At 34.3% G+C, this 26128-nt stretch overlaps 1 protein-coding gene across 5 annotated transcripts in view; it reads right to left on the bottom strand.

Annotated features, from left to right (window-relative positions):
- Positions 1-8029: 8029 nt before the first annotated feature.
- Positions 8030-26128, bottom strand: part of LOC106874541 (tyrosine-protein phosphatase 10D) — a 76611-nt gene continuing 58512 nt past the window's right edge. For all 5 annotated transcript variants that reach the window (XM_089358540.1, XM_089358538.1, XM_089358536.1 and 2 more), the window contains 10 exons: positions 25371-25475; positions 24135-24216; positions 22363-22453; positions 21517-21593; positions 20808-20942; positions 18385-18507; positions 17060-17211; positions 12713-12848; positions 10329-10398; positions 8030-8245 (listed from right to left, as the gene is read on the bottom strand). In XM_089358540.1, coding sequence (XP_089214666.1) covers positions 8217-8245; positions 10329-10398; positions 12713-12848; positions 17060-17211; positions 18385-18507; positions 20808-20942; positions 21517-21593; positions 22363-22453; positions 24135-24216; positions 25371-25475 — 1000 coding nt within the window. In that variant the 3' untranslated portion in view covers positions 8030-8216. The remainder of the gene's footprint in view (positions 8246-10328; positions 10399-12712; positions 12849-17059; positions 17212-18384; positions 18508-20807; positions 20943-21516; positions 21594-22362; positions 22454-24134; positions 24217-25370; positions 25476-26128) is intronic.

Here is a 26128-nt window from a genome sequence, read left to right as displayed (position 1 = left end):
TATTGGCAATGGCCACGCTCAAAATGGTGTATTTTATGTGCCACCCGCACAGTTGCCAATCCAGCGGCACTGGCAACGATCTCGCTCGAATGGCTTTTCACATGCCAGGAATGCGAAGCTGTGGCAGAAGTGCCAGGAAGGCGACGCTGGTAATGACCATGTTTTATATATATATATAAAACCATACTGTATTTTTATAATTAAATGTTATTAGGAATTGTATTAAAATTTTTAATATTTTGTGTATTGTAGAATTATAAGCAATTTATTGCAGACAAATTTTACCAGCAAAATCTTATATGGACCCTGGTTGTGAAGCACTGATCTAGAACATCCATAGTTCTAGTTCCTCAGTCAACCAAAGATTCTATGGCATCTTTCTGTACCTATTGCTTGCCTTGATTTCATGGTATTGAGTTCCTGCTGTTTACCTATTGAGGCCACTTTTCAAATGACTAAGATTTTGTGTCCTCAGCTACTCATTGATAAAGTAATGAAACGCTACCAGTTTCATTGATGAGTAATCTATTGTGATCAATTGAATTACCTACTCGTTGAATAAGTGGCTGAATATTCAATAGACATATTTACTCTTAATCCACACAGCATAATGTATAACCAATCAATGAGCTTCCAAACAGTTTTCATCTATCCTATTTCACTCCCAAGGCTTGGGTTGAGCTGAAGCTATGGCAAAAGACACTTTACTGAAGATGCCATACAAGGGATAAAATCAAGGGTACATGATTGCTGAGTGGATGGCTTAACTATTTGGCCATATTACATCCATAACTGCTGTATCATTAAACTACTCTTACACATCCAACCAGAGATTCTACTGTGTCTTTTGTGCATTCATTGCTTGCATTGTGTATATGGTATCAAGTTTCTACCCATTGCTTAATGTGCAAGGTTACTCTTCACATGGATCCTTCTTTCGGTTGACTGAAATGATTACCAATCTTTTTACTTGCAATATCTTCATATTTTCGACAGAAAAAACACCCATAAAAGACTTGCATTAATTTTGCCTACCAGTATTTGCAGTACAATAAATTGTCAGTATTTCTTGATGACTTTTATTTTAAAAAAGGTCAATTTATATATTATATATTGTTTTAGTGATTTCAGTCATTCCACCGGCGCAATGTTGGGGCATCTGCATAACTGAAGTCTGATGGCTAAAACTAGGTTTTAGTTGGTTATACTGTATAATCTTCCAGTCATCATCATCGTCATTTAACGTCCACTTTCATGCTAGCATGGGTTGGACGATTTGACTGAGGACTGGTGGAACCAGATGGCTACACCAGGCTCCAATCTGATTTGGCAGAGTTTCTACAGCTGGATGCCCTTCCTAATGCCAACCACTCCAAGAGTGTAGTGGGTGCTTTTACGTGCCACCGGCACGAAGGCCAGTCAGGCGGTACTGGCAACGGTCACGCAGTATTTTATTTTTATTTTTTGAATAGCTTATTTACAGAACATGATAGAAACAACATTATATTTATTGGCAGGTATAAACAGTGATGGAAATGGCAAGCTATGCAGGGGAATGACATTCCTGTAACTTTAAGCTTACAGGATTGGTGGTGGTATTATAGTGTCTGGCCACGTTCTTTCCTTACCTCAACCTCAAAGATCCTAGCAAACAGCTAATTCTTAGAACCCACTTCCATTGTTGGGTGTAAACATATGCACAACACACATGACTGCTTTCTACTGAATTCTGTTCATTTGTTATTGATTAATCTTAGGATCCAACAGAAGACATTAATTGTACTACATTGCAGTCATAGGCATGGCTGTGAAGTGAGCTTCTGAACTGTGCAGCTATGCTTGCATCTGTATGTGGACAAAATTCCAACCAGTCTGATACCTAGTTTTCTAGTTAACTGACCTGCAGATACATATCACTTTGGAATTTTAATTAATCATTCTAAAGTTTACAATAAATTGTTATAATTTTAATATTGATATTAAGCTGTGATAGCAACAAGAAAATATTGCATCTTGTATAGTGACCCATTGTAAGTTTTAAACCCAGAGTTTCGACTTATGTCAGCATCCTTTTCGTTTCTCTAGTAACAATATCGACAATGAAGCGAAAGAAATCAATTAATCAGATAGTAAATAGTAGATTCACATAACAAGGGAGGTCACTCTTCATACACAACGGTGCGACCCATTTTTGTTTTTATCCAAAATACAGAACTAATTTATTTGAAAAGAAGTATGGCAATCTTCCAGTATAGGAAGGTAAAAGAAGTAAATAAAAATACAAGGGAACTAACTTACGTCTTCCTAGTATCATCCGTACTACTCTGATTGAAGTTAACTGTTTATATATAAATCGGAGGCGCAATGGCCCAGTGGTTAGGGCAGCGGATTCGTAGTCATAGGATCGTGGTTTCGATTCCCACACCGGGCGTTGTGAGTGTTTATTGAGCGAAAACACCTAAAGCTCCACGAGGCTCCTGCAGGGGATGGTGGCGAACCCTGCTGTACCCTTCCACCACAACTTTCTCTCACTCTTCATTCCTATTTCTGTTGTGCCTGTAATTCAAAGAGTCAGCCTTGTCACACTGTGTCACGCTGAATATTCCCGAGAACTACGTTAAGGGTACACGTGTCTGTGGAGTGCTCAGCCACTTGCGCGTTAATTTCATAAGCAGGCTGTTCCGTTGATCGGATCAACTGGAACCCTCAACGTCGTTAGCGACGGAGTGCCAACAATATGTAAATCACACACGTGACTGAATATCATAGTTTCTTTCGTTTTTAATTGACGAGTGAGGATTTCGTTTTGAGGAACAGTAAGTTGTTGTGCAGCCAGTCTTCCACGAGGCATTTTCGATCTCTCATAAGAAACTATGATATTCAATCCCGTGTGTGATTTATTTATAAACAGCTAAAAAAAAAAACACATTTCAGAGGAGTACGGATGATACAAGTAAGACGTAAGTTATTTCCCTTGTATTTTATTTACTTTTTTTAATCTCCCAATACTAGAAGATTACCAAGAAGTATAGCCCCTCTCTGTTGTTTGGACATATATCTCGATGTTTTAAAAAGTTTGAGAAGTGATATAAGTGAAAATTCTCGCATTTTAATAAAAAAAAACAAACAAACTTCAGTTCAAGAAGTGATTAAAAGGAATAAACATACAAAGATGCATTTTCATTAAAAATAAGATCGAGATATTGACACTCATCGTCAAGTAATATAAGGAGAGTATAATTTATTCAAATAAATTTGTTTTTATATCTTTCATTTTGAAAATTAAAAAAAAAAATGATGTCTTCTTGTATTGGCTACAAGTCGCGAAGACAACGTTTTATGTTTGAAGAGTATATCAAGAATAATCACTCATGTACGTGAGATTTAGTGTGCAGTAATTCAAGGGAGCTTACTCTGGAGATTTTCTTTTGCTTTTTTTTCCTTCGTTGCTTGTGGGAAAGGAAACAATTAAAAAAGATATGGCGAGGAAAATAAACAGAAGCATTAGACAGCAAGTCAAGATCACAAACGAGGAGAGGCTTCGAAGAACCAATGCCATATGCCTTAATCTTGTCATTAAGGGCAGAAGAATGTAGCTGGCAGATCATGCCCTACAAATGGAGGAAAATATCCCAGCAAGAATTGAAATGACATGGTTATGAGCTGGTGGAAAGAAACCAAATGGTAGATCAAAGAAAACTTGGAGACCCATCTTAAAAGTTGACCTGTGACACAAAATAGTTTCAAGCTTCAACTTTTGCTAAAGACAGAGAAAGATAGATTTGGTATTGATCTTTATTTTGTACAATAGTCATTTTGACACATCCTGCTTTTATCCCTTATGGGTGGGACTCCATTCAACATGTTGTGTTGCATCCATTTTGCAGACTGGGTCTCATCAGGTACATCTATACATAAAGTTGTGTTGAAATGATCATTGCACAAAATAAAGATTAATACCAAATTCATCTTCTGGTTACTTAGGTAATTATTATTATTATCTCAACCAATGCTGCAGAGTTCCTGAAGTAATATACCCCGACTGCGGATGACACCAGGTTACCCAAACTCTGCCAGTGCTCTATTCAACATTTCAACACACAAATTCACTTATACCCATTAATACAAAATATTAAATATATTTCAAAAAATATTAAATATATAGGTGCAGGTGTGGCTGTGTGGTACGAAGCTTGCTTTCCAACCACATGGCCCCGGGACCAGTCCCACTGCATGGCACCTTGGGCAAGTGTCTTCTGCTACAGCCTTGGGCCAACCAAAGCCTTGTGAGTGGATTTGGTAGACGGAAACTGAAAGATGCCCGCCGTGTATATATATATATATATATATATATACATGTATGTGTGTATATGTTTGTGTCTGTGTTTGTCCCCCAACCATTGCTTGAAAACCATTGTTGGTGTGTTTACATCCCTGTAACTAAGTTTACAAAGAATAAGTCCGGGGTCGATTTATTCAACAAAATGGTGGTGCTCCAGCATGGCCACAGTCAAAATGACTGAAACACGTAAAAGAATAAAAGAAAAAAAAGTATATATATATATATATATATATATAATCATGTGGTAGAACTCAAATGTACATATGCTTCAGGATAAAGTGTTGGGTAAGGATAGTGTTATATGAAATTAACTAACAAGGGTACAGGAATTACATAATGAACTTCATTAGCTTACAGTTTCTGCTATAAGACGCAGTGCACTCAGAGAGTGCTGAGAGCTTGTGTATCAACTTATAGCTTATTTGGAGCTTTGATACACACACAGTGGAGGCGCAATGGCCCAGTCGTTAGGGCAGCGGACTCGCGATCATAGGATCGCGGTTTCAATTCCCAGACTGGGCGTTGTGAGTGTTTATTGAGTGAAAAAACACCTAAAGCTCCACGAGGCTCCGGCAGGGGATGGTGGCGAACCCTGCTGTACTCTTCCATCACAACTTTCTCTCACTCTTCCTGTTTCTGTTGTGCCTGTAATTCAAAGGGTCAGCCTTGTCACACTGTGTCACGCTGAATATTCCCGAGAACTACGTTAAGGGTACACGTGTCTGTGGAGTGCTCAGCCACTTGCACATTAATTGCACGAGCAGGCTGTTCCGTTGATCGGATCAACTGTAACCCTTGACGTAAGCGACGGAGTGCCAACAGATACACACACATCATTGTGATCATCAATGGCGTCATGTAATTTGGCACCTGGGAAGCATGGTCATTGGTGATGGCATGTAAATGGCACCTGTGTGTCGTAGTTGTTGTCGGTGGCATGTAAATGGCACCTGTGTGTCGTAGTTGTGGTCACTCCTGGTGCCGTGTAAATAGCACCTGTGCATTGTAATCGTGGTCATTGCCAGTGACATGCTAATGGCACCCACCTGTGAATCATAGTCATGATCATTGCCAGTATTATGTAAATGGCTCCCATTCTGGTGGCATGTAAAAAGCACCCATTACACTCCTGGAATGGTGGTGTTAGGAAGGGCTTCCAGTTGTAGAAACCATGCCAAATCAAACTAGAACCTGGTGCAGCTCTCCAGCTTATCAGCTCCAGTCAAACTGTCTAACCCATGCCAGCATGAAGAGCAGATGTTAAATGGTGATGATGATGATGATATAGTTATTGGAAATAATAATAAATACATTCTTTTAGAAACAATTATATTTAATTAAAATAATTACTTTACATAAGATTGAATATTTGTGGCAATTGGAAGACATTTTGTTCAAGACATTATTTTTCTGGATAATCAGAACTAGAACTACTCTCTCACTCTCTCTCACACACACACACACACGCACACACACATACACACACAGACATACACATGCACGCGCACACACACACATGCACGTAAATTATGAGATGCATATATTCTCATACATGCATACAAACACATACACATTAATTATATATATTTTGTAAATATATTACCAACATGCTATTTATTTACAACATAGTATTGAATATCAAAATACATATATATGTATATATATATATATTATTTATCTAATATGTTTTAAGGTGCAGTTGAAATATGAAAAGCATTAATGAATAGCATTTACCTGATCTAATTACCTGATTATTCTTGCACCAATCAGGGTATTCAAAATTACAATATTATTATTGTTATTAATATTTTCATTCACTAAGTATTTCGTTGTTGCTCTGCTGGTATTGGATTGCTGAATATCAAGCTGCCTTCTGCCATCTTTGTTATGATTTTTGCTGTGCCAAGCAAGCAAACCAGGAGATTCACCTTGATATCCAACATCTTCAACCAACCGTTTAAGCTTCTGCCCCCCCCCCTCTCTAAGGCACTCATTAGAATTGGGATAATAGTAAGTTTACAACAATTCCAAATTATCATAATTATTATCATTCTTCTTCTTCTTACTTTTTTCATTGTTTGAACACGCACACACAGAAATATATATATATATATATATATATATATATATATATATATATATATATATATATAAAATATATATATATATATATATATATATATATATATATATATATATATATAAAATATATATATACATTTTATAAAGAATATTCAAAAGGAATATTTTATTGAGCTTATATTAAGTGCTCTATTACTTTGAGCAAATAGATATATATATGTTTAATGTGACATATAAATATGCACATGTACACACAAGTATATAGAAATACATATACATACATAAATACAAGCACACATAGACATACACACACACATATATATGTATGTATAACTATACATACACACTCATATATATGGAAATATACATATACATACATATATATACTTATCATTGTATCATGTATGTGTTGCTTTTATCATACACCTGTTATTTGGTATGTAACCCTTCAGTAAATGATATCAGCTATAAAAGTCCATCATTATGCATGTTTTATACAAGTTCCATTTATAAAGCGTTTCTGTGCATTTATATTTGTGTCAGTGTTATATTTATTGTGTAGCATAAAGCTGAATGAATGAACATATGGTCATAATTAAGAGTGGCTCCATCTATGACCATCCTATCTATCATTTTTAGCTTATATATATATATATATATATATATATATAATAATAATAATATTAGGAACAAAATCCAAAATTACAGGTAAAAACTCAATTAAAAGCAATTTATAAAAAATTAAAATTAAATTGAGCTTTACAGATTAAAATATATATAAATATATAGTTTTAGGGAAAAGAACCAAGTTTCATGAACTCATCGATGAAAATCCACTATCACATAGAAAAATTAATAATTAAAAGCACAATAAATTAGTATAATATAATACAAAGTAAATATCATAAGATAAAGATAATAATAGTATAAAGATATTTACTTTGTATTATATTATACTAATTTATTGTGCTTTTAATTATTAATTTTTCTTTATGTGATAGTGGATTTTCATCGATGAGTTCATGAAACTTGGTTCTTTTCCCTAAAACTATATATATATATATATATATATATATATATATATATATATACATACACATATATTGTCTATATATATTTTCATTTGTCATAAGTGTATGTATATGAAATATATTTGTATACATTTGTTTGTAGATTTATTTCTGTAATATATATATATCGAAATATGTGTGTGTGTTTGTGGGTGTCTGTGTCTGTGTGCGCGCATGTATGTGTATATGTGCATGTGTATATGTGTGTGTGTAATTAAATAGACTCTTACATATGTAATATAGCAAATTAAAAAAATAAAAACTTTGATTAATGGATTTTCTCAGCAATAAGTTAAGCTGTTGAAAACTTTCTCTTGTTGTGCTTAATATCTAAGCACAAAGGAAAGGAATGCCTTCAGTAATATCAACCAATTCAAATTTGACATGTGCACTTGAGTGCAGATATATATATATATGTATATATACACGCACACACATATAGATATATATATTTATATGTGTGTGTGTTCATGAATACAATTGTTTATGTACACAGACAAGCACACACATACACTCTCTCTCTCTCATGCATGCACACATACACACACACACACACACACACACACACACACACACACACACACACATACTTTATGCACATGCAAACTTTGTGCAGCAAAATGAATTTCAAAGTTGGTATACAAATGAAAAATCTGGCACAATGATGTTAATTATTTCTTTTCAGCAGTAGTAAAAAATGTGAATCTTTGAATTTAATTTTCTCACATTCCTGTTTCGTTCATATAAATACCTGCAATAAATAAACATCCATGTTATATAATATATATATATATATTACGTTATATAATATAAAAAGGACATTATATAACATTTATGTGATATAATATAAAAAGGAAGATTGTGTTGGAAGATAGGATGGAACTCCTGAAAAAGCATTCAACACTTAAGATCGGATAATATTCAATGTAACTTCAGAACTGCTAGAGAAATCAGCTTTAACCCTTTCACTGTGAAATTATATTTCATGGTCATTCTAGTAATGATATTAACTATTTAACAAAAATAGAATTGGTATTTTCTGCAAGTCACATTGCCTGTATATACTTGACATATCTCAACAGAAAATAGTCGCCAACTTTCATTCCTCAATAAAACACAGATTGGTATTAAAAATGCTTTCCACAGTTAAGGGTTTATATCTGCATTCTGGAGAAACTTTGTACAACAATATATATATATATTCTATTTTCTCAGTGACACAAAATGCATGTTTATTAAAAATATCATATATGACTTCTGCATACATAATTATTCAACAAATTCTTGTACTTGAATATTTTAATAGTAAACTTAAGTTTGATATTGACATCGATAGAGAAAATAGTTTCTCTTGGTCATGTTTTAATAATAATAATAATAATAATAATAATAATAATAATAATAATAATAATAATAATAATAGGGGTAAGAGAGTGAGGCAGATGATGTTGCACAACCCTCCCTTGGTCATGTTACTAATACATTATGTCACATATCAAAGATTGTTATTTTGTAGTTGAAGAACAAGGTATAGTTACTAATTACAAGACGAACAAGGAAGTTAGAAAAGCCCCTAATATCCAAGATGCAGCTAAAACTGTTATGTCATATTTTTGTAGAAAACATTGTTCTTATAATCAGCAGAACTCTCCATCTCTTTCCCCAATAGCATCAAAGTAGCATGAGCTTGTTAAAAATAGTATACAATCCCATCAGAACAAAGGACAACCTAGGGTGAAGTATTTAAAATATTATTACTTGAAACATGAAACGTAAAACATGGGCTGTGACTGCTGGGGACATGCATAAGCTTGCAAGGAATGAAGCCAGTATGCTCCGATGGATGTGCAATGTCAGTGTGCATACTTGACAGAGTGTAAGTGCCTTGAGAGAAAAGTTGGACCTAAGAAGCATCAGATGTGGTGTGCAAGAGAGATGACTGTACTGGTATGGTCATGTGGTGAGAATGGATGAGGATAGCTGTGTGAAAAAGTGTCACACCCTAGCAGTTGAAGGAACCTGTGGAAGAGGTAGATCCAGGAAGACCTGGGATGAGGTGGTGAAGCACGACCTTAAAACATTAAGCCTCACTGAGGCAATGACTAGTGACCAAGACCTTGGGAAATATGCTGTGCTTGAGAAGACCTGGCAAGCCAAGTGAGACCATAACCCATGGCCTATGCTAGTGGTGTAAACAGCCCACTTATGCATACCTTTCCTTCATTGGACACTAAACTCTGCTTGCGAAGACCTGTTGAGGCAAGTGAAGTTGAAATCAAATTCGATGACAGCACCGCATGACTGGCATCCATGCTGGAGCACTAAGAGCACCATTCAAGTGAGGTTGTTACCAGTGCCGCTGGACTGGCTCCTGTGCAGGTGGCACATAAAAAACATCATTTGAGTGTGGACATTGCCAGTACCACCTTACTGGCCCTCATGCCAGTGGCACGTAAAGGCACCCACTACACTCTCAGAGTGGTTGGCGTTAGGAAGGGCATCCAGCTGTAGAAACTCTGCCAGATCAGATTGGAGCCTGGTGCAGCCATCTGGCTCATCAGTCCTCAGTCAAACTGTCCAACCCATGCCAGCATGGAGAGTAGACATTAAACGATGATGATGATGGTTACTTATATAAAATAAATAAAAACTGACCATAATTGTATGATTTTAGAATTTACTTTGCAACTATATGGTTTTAGGTTCAGGCCCACTAAGTCGGTAAGTGTCTTCTATTCTAACACACATATACAGATGCATGCATGCGCGCACACACACACACACACATGCACGCGCATACACACACATCTGAAAATAAAATGAAAAATTCTCACCTTCACTTTCAATTTTCTCCATTTGTTTCAAATGATCTGCTATACATTGGTAGATAAATACATACTGGTCCTGGCAAAGGTTGTTAAATAATAATCAGTAATCAGTAAGTTTGGAAATAATTATATAAGCATACACATATTGCAGTTCAAGCCATTAGCAATAACTCATGGATGTTGATCAACATGGAAAGGTTCAATGGCTTGCTTCCTCTGATTTCGTGTCAGTCTTGGCATACTTGCTGTGCTCAGGAAATGAATGACAGACTGGTAAATTTGGGTGCCTTTTATACCCAATGAGTCAACATTTTGCACATGCATCATGCCTTTCATAAAGATGTATTTGCGAGCATTACCATGTTCACGAAAAGTGAGTGAGTTTGAACCCTACATGCAATCCTTGTGTTTTCAAAAGAGAGAAGTGTCGTGGATCAGTGACATCTTCCTGATGTTAAATTACCTAGAACTGTGATGAAATCCATATAATCTCTATATCATGTGTGAAACAAATAATCTTTTACAGTGCGACGTTTCTTTTGAAATTCAGTATGCATGTGTGTGTGTGTGAATATTGTGCTTATTTGTGCATACTTACCCCATTCTAACAATTAGTTTCATTGTTTATGTTGTACCCCTTTTAGATCTGTAACTTTGTCGTTTAGCAAATAGAAATTAATAAAATTAGAATGAGACTGACAGAAGTACTAGGGTTGATGACATTGATTAAAATCTTTAAAGGTGATGCTTCATCATATTTGCAGTCCAATGATTGAAATCAGTAAAATACAAGAAATGAACCAAGAACTACATCATCCAATGCGTCTTTCTTAATTGAAACAGCAGGGTAGAATTTCAGGAAGATTTGACTGAAATTTCTCACAGATCAAGTGACTCTGTAGAGACTCTATTAATTACACTGTATGACACGATTTTTGTCCTTGGATAGTAACTGTTATTTCATATTTGTTTACTCCTAGAAAGTATGAAAACTGACTAATATTTCCTTCAAACTTTGCTTTTGTTGCATTTATTCAAACCCCAAAGAGTCCCTGTCAACACATGGCTATAATGCTCCCCTACTACTCCTGGTCATAATCTGAGATGCACATATTGTCAGTCACTAAGGGACATGTTCAAGTGGTTAAGGTCAAGCAACTGACAAGCAAATTTGTGGTACTGAGTAGAATATATGCTATAACAAAAGTTCTAGAAAATTCTGCTTCAGCAACTCAGCACTGAATCTGTTTGAAATGTAATGGAAAATACTGAAACATTGGTGTTCAGGTCACAAAAGCAAAATTTGAAGGAAATAATAGTCATTTCATTTCATTTCTAAATAGAAGCAAATAGGAAATAACACTTACTGACCAAAGACAGAAAACAAAAATTAAAGTTTGTCACACTTATTTTTCTGCCATGAGCTGTCATGCAATAGATAATAATTAATTCCTAAACCATTTATCTAGAAATTATAATGTTGAGATACTAATTCTTTAGATCAACCCTTTTGTTACCAACTCTCTCAAGGCTGACCATAGTTCTATTAAACAAATTCCCAGTTTTAAAGTGACCAAAATTTAAACCTTCAATCAAAATTTCATGTTAATTTAAGTTTTCAACACTAACTTTATAAAGCAAAGTTATTTTACTAAATTTTTCACTATCTTCAAAATTAATTGAAATAAAAGCAGTATATTTTAACAGAAATATGTTAATTGAAGCATTAGTGTTACAATAACATATAGTCTATCAATGTGAAAGAAAAGTTTTCATTTTTCATCACCCATTTAATATTGGTTTCAAATTTTGGCACAAGGCCAGCAATTTTGGAGCAGTGGGGTAAGTTGATTACACTGATCCCAGTGCTCAGCTGGTACTTATTCTATTGACCTAGAAAGGATGAAAGGCAAAGTTCACTTTGGTGGAATTTGAACTCAGAACAGAAAGTTAGATGAAATGCCACTAAGCATGTTGCTCAGTGTGCTAATGATTCTGCCAGCTCTCTGCCTTCATCACCTTTTAACATTAGAAATTATAAGCAATTGTTAAAGCTAGACATTTGTAATGTATACAAAGAAAGAAGGACTAAGTGCAATCAGTCCAACCATCAGACATTGATCAATTTGCTGCTACACGATCTGTATCTGTAGCTTTTTGCTCATCCTATGAGCTGTTAAATGGAATTACTATGTTCCCCATACAGCAAATAATACTTTGTTATGTTTAGTAAATATAAATCCAAAGAACTCTTTGTGGTATGCAAAAAGAAGACTAATGCTTCATCAAGTGGAACTCAGGGTTTGGTACTTATTGATGAACAAGAAAATCAGGAATCAAGAAAAGAAGCTCCATTTATTTTTAATGATTTTAATCAGGAACCAACTTACCTCAGTCTGTACCATATTTGGCCTGTACTTTCTCAGCTCTAATATTAAGCCAAAGATATCTACTTCAAGATAGGTTTGTATATGTTGAAGCAGTCTGTCAATGGCAATGAATGTTCCTGTACGTCCGACTCCAGCACTAGAAAAAATAGTTATAAAAAGATAAAAGTGGGAAAAAGAAGGAAGAAATTGTTACTACATTGAACATGACATTATGTCTGGAAGAGTCTCCCTGATGCTGCTCTATGTCTTTGGTAAAGAGAATAAACTCACATTTAATGGATCAATTTGAAATTGATGGAGAGGCAGAAATTCTTAGTGAGTCATGTATGGTTTAAAAAAATTATTATGTGACTTCATAAAAGGAAGAAAGTTAAGACCTACAATGTTTTACAAGATTTCTGAGACTGATGGGAAGAAACTGTTCTTGGACTGGAAACCTGGCCTGAATACATACAAAAAGTGGATGCTATTAAAGGCACCATAGACCAGGCAATGGATTACATCTATCACTCAAGAGCAGGTGTGGTTCTCCCAAATTTCTATCTATGAAATTTTACTCACAAGGCATACTAGCCCAAGGTGCCACATTGTGGGATTGACTCAAACAACATATAGTTGTGAAGCATACTTCTTAATCATATACCCAACTTGTGATAATAATAATTTTTCTACTATAAGTACAAGGCTGGTCATTTTGGGGGTGGGGATAAGTGGATTACATCAACCCCAGTGCCCAACTAGTACTTATTTTATCAATCCCGAAAAGATGAAAGGCAAAGTTGTTCTCACAGCATTTGAACTCGGAATGTAAGGCTGAAAGAAATGCTACCAAGCATTTTGTTTGGCACAATAACGAATCTCCAGTTCATGGACTAATATTAGTTTGCCTATGATGTTAATCAAAACCAATGAATTTTAATGTTGCATAAGTCATTAATTTTGGGTATATATATATATATATATATATATATATATATATATATACATATGTGTATACAGTGTACCCCCACTTATTCACAGTTCGGCATTCACAAAACGAATAATTGTTTACAGAAGCCACTGCATATTCGTAGAATCATAAATGTTGTCCACGATATTTTTATAGCTTCTTTCATAGCAATATATATTTTTTCACATATTTTAAGGCTAAATTCTTAATAACAATATACTGTATTTGCCTGCTTATTGGGCATCCCTTCACAGCTGAAGCTCCCTCTGATTAGAATAGCCCGTGCATCACATCACTTGATTATTTTAGATAGAAGTTAAACTGTATCTTGTATCTCTTATTCCTGCTTTCAATCAAAGCTTGCTAATTAGTATAGCAACATTTATGTATATTTCACACACACACTCACTCTCTCTCTCTCTCTTTATATATATATATATATATACACACAGTATATTGTACCAGTATTTTTTGGGCTAGTGATGAAAGACGAAAGACATATACAGCATGAGAGTGAATGTTAATTTTATATCAGCGCTTTTTAAAAATCAACATTACAATTGATTATACAGATTGTTTATTTCAACGGCAAAATGTTTAAGGTCGTGAGCCAATATAGCCTCATTGAAATTAAGATACTTATGGTCCCTCCCACCCTATCTGTCTCTGTCTGCCTGTTTGTCCGTCTGTCTGTCTGTCTCACACTCTTTCATCAAACATTTTCATGAGACATTTTCGTCAAACATTGAAACATTTTCATGAAACATTTTTGGCAAACATTTTCATCAAAAAATTCGTCAAAAATTTTCGTGAAACATTTTCATCAAAAATTTCATCTGATATTTTCGTGAAACATTTTATATATATATATATATATATATATATATATATATATATATATATATATATATATATATAATATATATATTTGATAAAGAACTAACATCTGAAATGTTGAAACCCTTTCCCCCTCTTTTAAGTGTTAAGTTCATACAATGTTTGTTAAACCTTGGTACCTAATTCTAGGTTTAAATAAATAAGTTAGTTATCTAAACTTATTATATAAGTAATTTAATTTATGTCTGCATTTAATATCACGTTCATCGTGGGAGTTAATTAATTTTTTATTAGCTAATGATATCTCTTTAAATTCGTTAAATAATAAGCAGAATTTATTCCCTATCCTATATGATTTAACCTTGCAAACTATTTTCCATTTTAACTCGTATTCTATTCTTTTAGATTTAAGTTCCCAAATGTATGTACTAAGTCCCGTAGAGTTCATTAAATTTCTGTTCTTAAAAGAATTCATATGTTGGACCACTCGGGATTTAATTTTATTGGAAGTCGATCCAATGTAAGTAGTATTTATGTTATCATTATTACTGCAGTTATTATCCTTCAAAATCACTATACCTTTATATACTACGTCCTAGGATTAGGTACCAACTTATAGTTATGATCAGTAGCGTAAGATACATCAAATTAGCTTTAGAATACACTTTAATCATCTCAATATTATACAAATTGGAACATATAACTACCTTTACTTTAAGTATTCATCGATAACATGAGCAGTCTTTTACAATGTTTCATAACATTATTTAAGTAATACATAACTTTCGTATTTGGTATAGTTATTATTCTGTGTAAATCTGAGAGTTTTAAGTATTTTAGTATTATTAATCTTCAATAAACTTTTTATTTTAGGTAGGTTTTTCGTTTTCGATATTTTCGTTATTATTTTAGTAATTATAATACGTGTTTACCTCTGGTAATGGACGCCATGTTTATCACGTGACTTTTCAGTATTAATTTTCATAGCATTATTTACGTAATATAGAATTTTCGTATCTGCATAGTTATTACTCTGCGTTAATTTGCAAGTTTAAGTATTTTAGTATTTTTAATCCTTAAGAATCTTTTTATTTTAGGTAGATTTTCTTTTTCGATATTTTCGTTATTATTTTAGAAATTATAACACGCATGTACTTCTGGGTAATAGACGCCCTATTTATCACGTGACCTTTTAGTATAAATTCTATAGCGAAGCCATTTTGATTTAATCTACATTTACCAGCCGGCAGATTTATTTTAATTTTATAAATAATATTGACATCCGTCTTTTAGTAAATTTATACACTAACACATTTTTTTACTATTATCTACTTATTCCATAATGTTTTAACTTTGTTTACTACAATACTCTTTTTCAATATTTTTAGATTGTAACTCTTAATAATTATATTAATACCGTTACTGTAGGGATTAGTTTACAGATTTTGTCTCTTTATATATATATTTTTATTTCTCATGTTTATGTTTATTCCTTGAATGATTTTAGGTATTTTCTTAGGGATTTGACTTGAAGTGTGACTGATTTTGGGAGTAAAATCATTTCCCCTTCTAATGAACTCGGATAGAATTTGCTTATGATTTTATATAGTCCTATTTCAGCCATGAAACGCACGTAGTCTATATACTAGCACTAACTTTTTACATCTATACTTCTGTACTGTATATTATCGTATTAATTTTTACTGTCCAATTTATAATTCTAACTTTAAAATTTAAAAAAATTAATATTTCTATGATTTATTTATATGATTTATGTAATATATTATTTAATTAAAATTTTTAGATTAAAATCTTAGATATATTAAGATGGTATATGCCTCACAGCATGGATTTGGATGAGTTCTGAGTTGTAGAGTGGTGGTTCGTCTCTAAATTAGTAATATATTAGGAAACCTAGTGTAATATACCAATTTTTGCCTGTAAGGCTGGAATAAAATTTTTTATTCCCTAATATTATTACTATTATTACTGGGTTCAGTCCCACTGCATGGCACCTTGGGCAAGTGTCTTCTACTATAGCCTCGGGCCGACCAAAGCCTTGTGAGTGGATTTGGTAGGCGGAAACTGAAAGAAGCCCGTCGTATATATGTATATATATATATATATATATATATGTATATGTGTGTGTTTGTCCCCCTAGCATTGCTTGACAACCGATGCTGGTGTGTTTATGTCTCCGTCACTTAGCGGTTCAGCAAAAGAGACCGATAGAATAAGTACTAGGCTTACAAAGAATAAGTCCCGGGGTCGATTTGCTCGACTAAAGGCGGTGCTCCAGCATGGCCGCAGTCAAATGACTGAAACAAATAAAAGAGTAAAAGAGTATATATATATATATATATATATATATCTTTCCTTTCCCGAGCATCAAGTAACACTATCTGTATCACGTCCTCACGTTTTTTGTCTTTTTTTGAACTTATATATATACATACATACATGCATAAAGATACAATGTTCTCAAATCTATCAATTGTGTTCAGGTTCATCCTTTGGAAAATTAGGGCAGTACCTAGTCAAAAGACAAGATTTCTGTTTACCTGCAGTGTACCAAGGTTGGTCCAGCATCCATATAAGGCATATGTGTGCGAACTGTTTGCACAAAGTTGATCAGCAATGATGTATTCTGAGGACAACCGAAATCTGGCCACTTCAAGAAATGGAACTGTTTCACTTCTTTTGTATGTTCACCCTAAGAATAAACAGATAAAAGAATATTGATATGATAAATTTAAAAAAAGAAAAAGACATAAAGAAAAATGAAATAGATTTCAAAATAACTGAATGATATTGCAATACTGAATAGAAGAATAAATTAGATTCTATAGGAGTTTAATCATGTGTTAGGTGAGTTGAGTTCAAATTTTAGTAGGAACTGAGTTTACATTTCATTCATCTATTTTGATATGAATAAAATAATAAATTACAATAAAATAATAAATTACAAATTTAAAATAGTATTTTAAATTTGAGCTTATTCTATATCCACTTCTCTTAATCTAAATAGTTCTTGTGCCTTGTAGAAAATAATCAGTAAATAAAATTACAATTTTTCTGACTACTAAACTTGTTCTCTACTTAGTAAATAACTAAGTCCATCTAAGCTACATTGTTTTTAGAGATATCACAAAATATTTATAAGAAATATCACAAGATATTTATATCGATTTATGCTGATACACAGGGGTACAGAACATATATAAGTTTCTGTATAGCCTCTGTTTACCAAATTTATCTCAAAAGACATAGGAAAAGAAATTGTAAATAGGAAGCAAAACCTAGAACTGAGAAGTCTTAAGGCAAATCTAACAAAGACAAAAATTATAATTTGCAGGATAGAAGACAGAACTTTACTGCAATTTGGCAAGTGGCCATACTTGAGCAGAAAAGAGGCAGGTAGGAATTGCTTTGATGTACCTGTTGTAAATTGTCAGAGCACAGAAGATGCTGTGAGATCACAGGAAGAACGACAGTAAAGAGCTTGAAATGTAGATGTGCAGGAATAGTTAGCCATAACAGCAACTATGAACTAAATTCTTTCAAATGCTCACTGAATATCCCCGAGAACTACGTTAAGAGTACACGTGCCTGTGGAGTGCTCAGCCACTTGCACATTAATTTCACGAGCAGGCTGTCCCGTTGATCGGATCAACTGGAACCCTTGACGTCATAAGCGACGGAGTGCCAGCAACAACCATTTACTTGCATCTACATTAGGAACAGGGTTTACTGAATTCTTATCTAGTTGAACTTAAGATTTCAGTTCTTGGATTTTTGCTCAATTCCACCACCTTGACGTTCAAAACCATATTCTTTGATTCTAAGCCTCTAAATAAAACAAAAGAAACATTGCAACATTGCTTACCATATTCACATCCATAATTCTGATGACATAATCAGAAAGATTGGATTCTGATTTCAGCTGCACCACGAGATCACCAAAGTAAACTGGTTCAGATTTATTTGGCCAGTAAACCTCACATTTGACCTAAAACAAAAAAGTCCAGCAAGTGAAACATATAGAGATTAATGGTGATAGATGATGTCACACATGCACATGCAGACACACATACACAGACAGACACACACACACACACACACATGCATACACAGAAACAGATATACAGACAGACAGACACTCACATAGGCAAATACAATGACACACACACACAATAAAACTACATGATAGAGCATAACAGTATCACTATTGTAACAAAAGATTTACAAGTTAGAAATTATCATATTACATGCTACTACATGTAACAACATGATGTTGCATGTACACACACAGATAGTAATGATATTGTACAGTAGACAAACCTTGTTTATATGTAACTAAGGTTCACCTTGATAAAACAAACATGCCAACCATGACTCTCTTGTTATTTTTTTTTCTATCTTAGTATAATACCTAGGACTGACAGACCTGTCCTTCTCTTTTTAAGACAGTACAATATAATTTGAAGGAGATTCTGCTGCTAATTCTGTGACAATAGGAGCTCCTTCATGCTTCCATGAAATGCTACATGTTATACAATGCTGTATCTGCAACAGTAAACATGCTTCATGATGTGTCTGCTAAGAAAATATACCAAGTTCTTACTATTGTTACTGATTGTTTCTATACATGATTCCACATGTAGTAACACTACTTCATACATGAATTGATAATGTATCTACAGGCAATGCTACATGTAATAAATAGACAGTTCTATAGTGCAGCAATTATCATAGAGTGAGTGTATCACAAGATGCTAAATGCAAACAGCAATGTCGGGTTTATTCATAATGCTTCACTGAGGAGAGATGGTGCTGCATGGTAGACACATTTATTTTATGATAGCACTAACAGTGTTATATCATGTAACATCACCATAAACAACCCTCAGAGGGAACTTTTAAGGTGTTATCCCATGGTCATTCATGACCGGAAGGGGTTTTTACCTTTTATTTTGCCATTCCACACTATCCATGTAGCTCCATGGAACAATATTGTAGAAACATCATTCTCATGGTGTTGCATTGAAAGTAGTGCTGGAGCTACTTGGAACTAAATTTATAATACTACAGCATCAGAGATTACCTTTTATATAAGGTAGAGAATACTACAAGAGTCTATTTATTATTATACTGTACAAGACAAAGGCAGCAAGAAGCTGGCAGAATTGTTAGCATGCTGAACAAAATGCTTAGTGGCATTTCTTCTGGTGCTTTACATTGTTTTGAGTTCAAATCCCACTGATGTCAATTTTGCTTTTCATCCTTTTGGGGGTTGATAAGTACCAGTTGAATGCTAGGGTTGGTATAATAAAAAATTACTGCTCTTTTGCCAAAATTTGAAACCATTATAACCATTATTGATGGGATTATATTTATTATATGTTACAACATGGAGAGAGGAAAGGAAAGAAGTAGAGAGAGGTAGAGAGCAAACAAGAGAAATAAGGTAATTGACTGTACAGTGCAATACTATCTTATGTTGATGCATTTTGAAATTTATGGCATTTTCTGATGTTGCATGTGCAAATAAAAGTGCAATTTGAAGATGCATCTATGCTGTATGCATAAAATGAAAGCACTACATGACATGGTAAGATAAAGGCATAAAAGTATGCAATATGATGATATAGAAAATGGCAAAGCTATGTGACACAGCATATAAAAACAGCTAAAAATGCAAGTTAATGAGGCAACCTTTACATGGTTGCCCGACTTGCTAGAAATAACAACCAAATCTCCCTCAAATCCCACCATACCATCTTGAAAAAGGCAAGGATAGACTGGATAATGTAGTCCTAGTTGTAAATATGATAGTCATATCTGGAACACTTTTGACCATATGTCTGTTGAATCAGGGATGATTTGAGGCTGATTAACAATGATAGCAGTACTAATGGTTGCACTACATGGGAAAGAAGGGATGATATATATCAACCTTCATAATGTAGTTATAATCTAGATCATGATAACAATGATGATGATGATGATATTCAGAACAATAATAGTAATGATAACAAGGCTGGCAGAAATGCTTAGTGGTATTTCGTCTGTCTTTACGTTCTGAGTTTAAATTCTACCGAGGTTGACTTTGCCTTTCATCTTTTCAGGGGGTCGATAAATTAAGTACCAGTTGTGTACTGAGGTCGATCTATTCGACTGGCTCCCTCCCCCAAAATTCCGGGCCTTGTGCCTAGAGTAGAAAAAAAAACATGACTGATGATTATAAAGTCAACAATATTTGTGACATACATTGATGAGTGAAATGGATGTGTTGACAGAAATACTTACTCTTCCACGTTCCACAGGCAATGTGACCATGACAATAATAGACACATTCTGTTCCCAAATCATCCGCCAGAAGTCATCCTTTGTGCTAGGAAGGGGTCCTTGGGAAGCAATGTACTCTCGGTGTAGGCTGTAGCCCTGTTCAGGGAAAGAGAGAAGAAAGCAAGTTGTCATCTGAACATGTGTCAATAATAGCAACTAATGACAAAAATGATGCTTCTGATATTAACAGTTCAGGACTAGATTAATGCAGCAAATAACCTCTCGTCAAACTGGATGCAAAACTATTGGTCACTCTATGACTGGACATATATTTAAATTCATGTAAATGCATTACTGCTCTAACTTTTAGAGTATGCTTCTTTTTCACATGTATGATCCATTGACAATATATATATATATATATTTACTCTTTTATACTCTTTTACTTGTTTCAGTCATTTGACTGTGGCCATGCAGGAGCACCGCCTTTAGTCGAGCAAATCGACCCCAGGACTTATTCTTTGTAAGCCTAGTACTTATTCTATCAGTCTATTTTGCCGAACTGCTAAGTTATGGGGATGTAAACACACCACCATCAGTTGTCATGCGATGTTGGGGGGACAAACACAGACACACAAACATATACACACACACATACATACATATATATATACACACACAAACACACATACAGTTGCACACACAATATTTGAAAGAAATTTATATTTACAGGTATGTAATTAGCATTTGTGTAATCAGAACTTTCATCATCATCCATAGGTAACAGCTTGACTCGAGAATGATCATCTGCAAGAATAGAGTAATTGCATATAAATTTTTAAAATATACCCTCTCCTTTATCACCCACTCTTCTTTTGTTCTTTCACAAACTTACCTGCACACAATCTGTCCTTGATGAATCTCTCTCCCACAACATATCTTCCTAACACCCTGTCCTTCCACCTCTGTTCACTCACTGCATTCCACTGCATTCCACTCCCCTCCATCTCCCACTCACCTTTCCCACTCTTACAAACTTACTTAACCTCTCACCCTTTTCAATACTCTGTACTACTTCCCTTGTATAACATCCCCTTGTAATTTGAAAGCATGCCCTGACACATCTTCACCATCTCTCTTTCGCTATCTTCTTCTCTCCTCTCTCTTTTTCCAACTGGGGTAGCCATGTATCTCCTCTACTGCAAAACAATTGTTTCTGTTCCATTTCATCATCTGGCATGAACCCACCTCCCTCAAAACTACTTCCCTTACCCCACACAGTTGAAAGATTCTTGTCTTGAATGTTACTTGGTAACATCACTGGTGCTGGTGCCACAAAAAAAGCACCCAGTACACTCTGTAAAGTGGTTAGTGTGTAGAAACCATGCCAAGTCAGAAAGTAGAACTTGGTGCAACCTTCTGTGTTGCAAGCTCTAGTCAAACTATCCACATCACTATTGTCATAATTTTGATTATTATGATAATGAAGATGACTACAACGATGGTAATGATGATCATGGTCAAGATCACCATCATCATCAACAATATAATTATTAATAAGAAAATCTCTACTCACATGCCAAGATATTGGTATATCGGTTCTTGGTGCGGTTTACTTGCAATTCAGCAGCAACATGAGGTTGCACAGGGGAGAGACTCTTTAGCAGCTGTCAAAAGAAAACATACATATGTATTTATGTATATATATGTGTATATACATACATATATATATATATATATATATATATATATATATATATATATATATATATGTACGTATGTATGAATATATATATTACAAGCAGAAATGCTAGTACTAAAATCTCTCTAAGAGATCAATGCAGTAGTTGCACTAACAAGTAACGTTCATAGACTTTTTAACATGGCTGTCCATTCGAATGGACTTTACCGCAATTTTTTTAACCCCAAGAGGACATCTCTTCTAACTAGTTAATCTAGTTAATGGTACATCCAAGATATTGTGAGCAGGGGAGCTGCATCCAAGATATTGCAAGCAGGGGGGGGGGGGCGAACCCCTACCACCTTCTAGCGACAGGACCAGCAGAGCAGCCTGGTTTTGGGCTATTTCAGTACTTCAGTACTGGACACTTCATCTGCTAGAGATGTCAGTAGCTTGCTTCTTCTCACAATATATATAATTTCAAGTGATGTATAGCCACTGATTTTGCCTGAGAGATCAATGCAGTAGTTGATCCCTGCTTCCCTGCTCGCAATATCTTGGCTGCAGCTGTACATCGTTAAAACCAAATAATGACATACATACATACATACTTAAGACACTGAAACATTAAAGCATAAAAACAAGGAAACCTGTCTTTAAAATACATTCTTTAGCTCTTTAGTTAGTTTTAGGGTTAGGGTTAGGTTATCTATTTCGAAATTATTTAAAGGGATAAGTAATTAACAAAACAAAACAAAGAGAAAGAAAGGTGTAAAAACAAAGAACTATGAACCTTATTGTTGTAATCTGCATTTTTAAAAATTGATCATAGATTAGAGCTCTTTGGTCAAGTATGAGATCAATTTTAATGGGAAAAAGGTTTAAGTCGACTGAATCAGTATCAGCATATTACTGGGTCTTATTTTAAGTATTTTAAAGCTTGGAAACAGGTGAAGACTAAGGAAGGCCATCTGGCTGTTAAAAGTTCTGCCTCTAAACTCTGCCCGACCCATGCAAGCATGGAAAAAAGTGGGTGTTAAACAGTGATGATTATAATGATGATGAAGACGTACCTGGGAAATTTCCCCATATCATTATTTTAAATTATCCAATCAATAAATGATCTGGCAATAAATAATGAGTAAGACGATACTTTGTAGACTCTCCTTGCTCCATATTCTCATTCAATTTTTAATCAGTTTGAATTGTGGCATTATCTTCTTTATCTTAATTGGCAAGTCCCATCATTAATGACTTTTATATTTATTACAGGTATGATATTAATTGATTATGTTTTTTGACTCACTACATTAAGTATCTTAATATTTTCATTAGTTGACTGATTCCCAATTTATTTGACTTCATCATCCAGTCCATAAGCACAACCAGCCAACTTTCAGCCATGTTTGTTTTTTACTCTACTAATTGTCCACCCAGGCAAGACTAATGCATATTTGTATTAATGTTTCTAATCAGTACATAGTTGAATTTCTACAAGTGGGTTATTATCTATTCAGATAATAGCCCACTCAAATGACCTTCAAGCTAGTTCGACCTCAAAAGTACATGGTAGAATTTTTAGCAATTTCACAACTAACTTCTGTCAAATAAATAAAAAATAAATCAAAAACACAACACGATAAAATTCTGTTCCTAAATTCACTTACCTTAAATTCTTCACAAAACTGTATGTTTGTGTCTCTTTTCATCATTTCTACTTTGCTATGGAAATGTGCCAACATAATTGGTCTAGAAAAAGTGAAATGATCAAATGAATATCATCATTTTAATGAAGGGATTCAAAGAGAAACTGTTTAACTAAAATGGGATCGGTAAAATCATTTTCATTCCATGAAAATATGTGTACATACATATGTATGTACGTACGTACATACATACATACATACAGACACCAACTCAAGGAATACTGGCGGAATATTCCCATCAAAACTTCTGTCAAATGTAAACATAACAGGCTGAATAATGCTGTTTGGGACAGAGGGGAAAAGGTATGTACCATCATAGAGGTCAGCTGCTCTGCAGATATAAATATCTCTTTGACAATCAAATGGAAAGAGGATATCTATGGACAACTGCTTTGAAACTTCCAGCTTCAATATCCAGACTATGAATTCATATTCATACCAATAATAATTGGAGCATTAGGTTTTGTTCGTAAATGCTTAAAGGAGAACCTGGATAAACTGGGATTTTCAGAAAGAGAACTCGACCAGCTAATTCATACATTACAAGTGCAATCTGTGAGTGGAACAGTCAAAATATGCAAGATTTTTCTCTAGTTCCAAATGTGAAAGATGGAGCCTTGTAATTTTTTTGAAACTGGCTCCCTCCTCAGTGGAAGATTTATAATAATTAAAAAAATAGAAGACACGCACGCACGCACAAACATACACACACACACACACATACATACACACATACATACATACATACATAGAGATGACCATCAGAATGAGATGCTGGACATTTAACTGAAAAGATTTTTTAGAGAATGCTGTTCATTTTAGGGCAAAGTTGATTGCTATTTTAATAAAAGTTGTATGACTCCACATACTGATTATTGCAAAGTATTCTGATATTGTAATGACACTGTGTATTCATTACAGGCATCTATGCTGGTGGAACATTAAAAGGACCTGTACTGATGACATGTAAAAGGCACCCAGTACACTCTGGGTGGCATTAGGAAGTGAACCCAACCATAGAAACCAAGCCAAAACAGACAAGAGCCTGGTGCAGCTCTCTGGCTTACCAGTTCTAGTCAAATCATCTGACTTACGCCAGCAAGGAAAATGGATGCTAAATGATAATGATGATGACAATGAATCACAATGAAGCAGAATAGCAGGTAGCGAGGGCATAAGTAAGAAACTATATCTCACCGTGAATATTCAGAGTTTTTCATCGTGAAGGAATGATTAACCTTTCCATTTTGGTTGGCATCAACAAGACTTGAAACTGTGGGTATTTGTTTTTTCTTGAAACAACTGAAGGAAAAACCGAATTGGTTAAATGATAAATTTAAGTAGAAGGAAATATTCTTTTGTAGTTATCTTTTATTTTATATCTTCCACTTTGGCCAGCAGCCATGCTGGAGCACTGACTTAAAGGATACAGTTGAACAAATTGACCCCAAAACTTATTTTTCTTTTAAGCCTAGTACTTATTATATTGGACTCTTTTTACTGAACTACTAAGTTATGGGTACATAAACACTCCTGATATGTTTAAATCCCTTATCTTTGTACAAGGCCTTACGACAACCAAAGTTAGAGAAATTCGGGCAAGTATTCTCTCAAAAATGGGGCAAGTGAATCAAGACTTAACCCTACAGATCATTGCAGAAGAATGTCAAACAATGGTAAACCAGAAGCACGACATGAAAAAAATTAGAAAGATTCCACAAAAATACAGATGTGTCAATTTGCAAAGTACAACCAAAAAAGAATGCCATACTCCAATCCATGTTATGAAAGTGGAGGCCTACACTTCAGAATAGAGTGTCCATTTAAAAACCAAAAATGCTATAGTTGTCAGAAACTTGGTCACAAGAGCTCACATTGCAAGACAAGATTACAAGGGTCAAATGCAAAATGTTCTAAGGTGTTTTCAGTAGAAAGTGAATGCAACACAAAAACAA

This window comes from Octopus bimaculoides, chromosome 10, assembly GCF_046866305.1.
Source record: "Octopus bimaculoides isolate indiv1 chromosome 10, ASM4686630v1, whole genome shotgun sequence".
NCBI lineage: Eukaryota > Metazoa > Mollusca > Cephalopoda > Octopoda > Octopodidae > Octopus > Octopus bimaculoides.
The sequence above is the reverse complement of the archived record's forward strand: the minus strand, read 5'-3'. Positions and strand labels throughout refer to the sequence as shown.